We start from the raw sequence: 1,130 nt of genomic DNA, 5'->3' as shown, positions 1-1,130 counted from the left end.
CTAATTCTTCTGTTCCAACTCTCCCACCTGTTCCAGGAGCAGCCGCTGTATGATGTCATCCAGGAAGCTCTGCAGCGCCACCTGCAGGGCATTTCCTACAGAGAGAGAAATGCTGGAGCCAAGATAGACATGAACATGAGGGATGAAGGTGAGGCCGGCCTTTAACTACCAAGCAGTCTGTCCCATTAGGTCCGTTTCATTTCGTAGCTCATTTGGCCCAGTTCCAGTTTTTCAGTGGCTGGTCCCGAGCCTGGTTCTGGTTCTGGTTGTTCCTCCTTCAATCTGTCTGGACTCTGACCCTGTTGGCTTCAGTAAACCTTGTCCTGGACCAGACAGGTTCTGTCCTCAGCAGTGATTCTGATCCTTTTCTCCTGTCCAGGGTTCAACGTGGCGGCTAAAGTCGACCCGGCTACCGGCTTTGTGACCGGAGGAAACCGCTTCAACTGTGGAACCTGGATGGATAAAATGGGGGAGAGCGAGCGAGCGAGGAACAAGGGGATGCCTGCTACTCCCAGGTCAACACTTCTCACGCCTCTGATGTCAGATCTGTTTGTGGTCGTTAGATCTTATCTAATGGAGAGAGCGTAGGAGATCAACCCTGCAGAGAATCTCCTTTGTCTTTATTTCTGATCAGACGAGCCGGCTAACAGCTCCACCAGAACCTCTCCTGGCCTTAATCATAAATATATTCTAGTTAGATTATCAGAGGAGCATCTCTTTCACAGCAGTTCATCAAGCGGTCTCTGTAGGAGTCCAGTGGAGCTTCGGACCCTTCATCAGTTCCTCAGATAAAGACAGGCAGGATGTTCTGTTGCTGCGGCGCCAGCCCTGGTCTCTGTCCACAGCCAGCCTCCTGCGGGTTACCTCTATGTCTCTGCAGTCATTTCTACGTCAGTCTTTGATATTTAACTTCATCATTGGTTCCTCTACCTGTAAGCTCCGTATCAAGGAAGAACCCGGTTCTGTAGATCACGGATCTGGAGAACCCAGATCTACTGAACCTGTGTTGAAGCATTTAGAGGAAATTGTTAGTTGTTAGACCAGGAGGATCCTGCAGGTCCAGTTTTCCCAGCGTGGGTCTGAAGCTCCTTTCTGTGACCTCAGCTGGTTTGGGACTTTCTGTGGTTAAC

The 1,130-nt window shown here is 50.4% G+C and overlaps 1 protein-coding gene across 1 annotated transcript in view; it reads left to right on the top strand.

Moving 5' to 3' along the window:
- The window catches only part of LOC107099264 (glycogen debranching enzyme-like), a 23,039-nt gene that overhangs the window by 11,412 nt on the left and 10,497 nt on the right, over nt 1-1,130 (top strand). The window contains exons 11-12 of the mRNA XM_015397319.1: nt 37-148; nt 380-515. Of these exons, the coding sequence (XP_015252805.1) occupies nt 37-148; nt 380-515 (248 nt within the window). The remainder of the gene's footprint in view (nt 1-36; nt 149-379; nt 516-1,130) is intronic.

The sequence above is a fragment of the Cyprinodon variegatus genome, unplaced genomic scaffold (genome assembly GCF_000732505.1).
Source record: "Cyprinodon variegatus isolate N-32 unplaced genomic scaffold, C_variegatus-1.0 Scaffold851, whole genome shotgun sequence".
Taxonomy (NCBI): domain Eukaryota; kingdom Metazoa; phylum Chordata; class Actinopteri; order Cyprinodontiformes; family Cyprinodontidae; genus Cyprinodon; species Cyprinodon variegatus.
The sequence above is the reverse complement of the archived record's forward strand: the minus strand, read 5'-3'. Positions and strand labels throughout refer to the sequence as shown.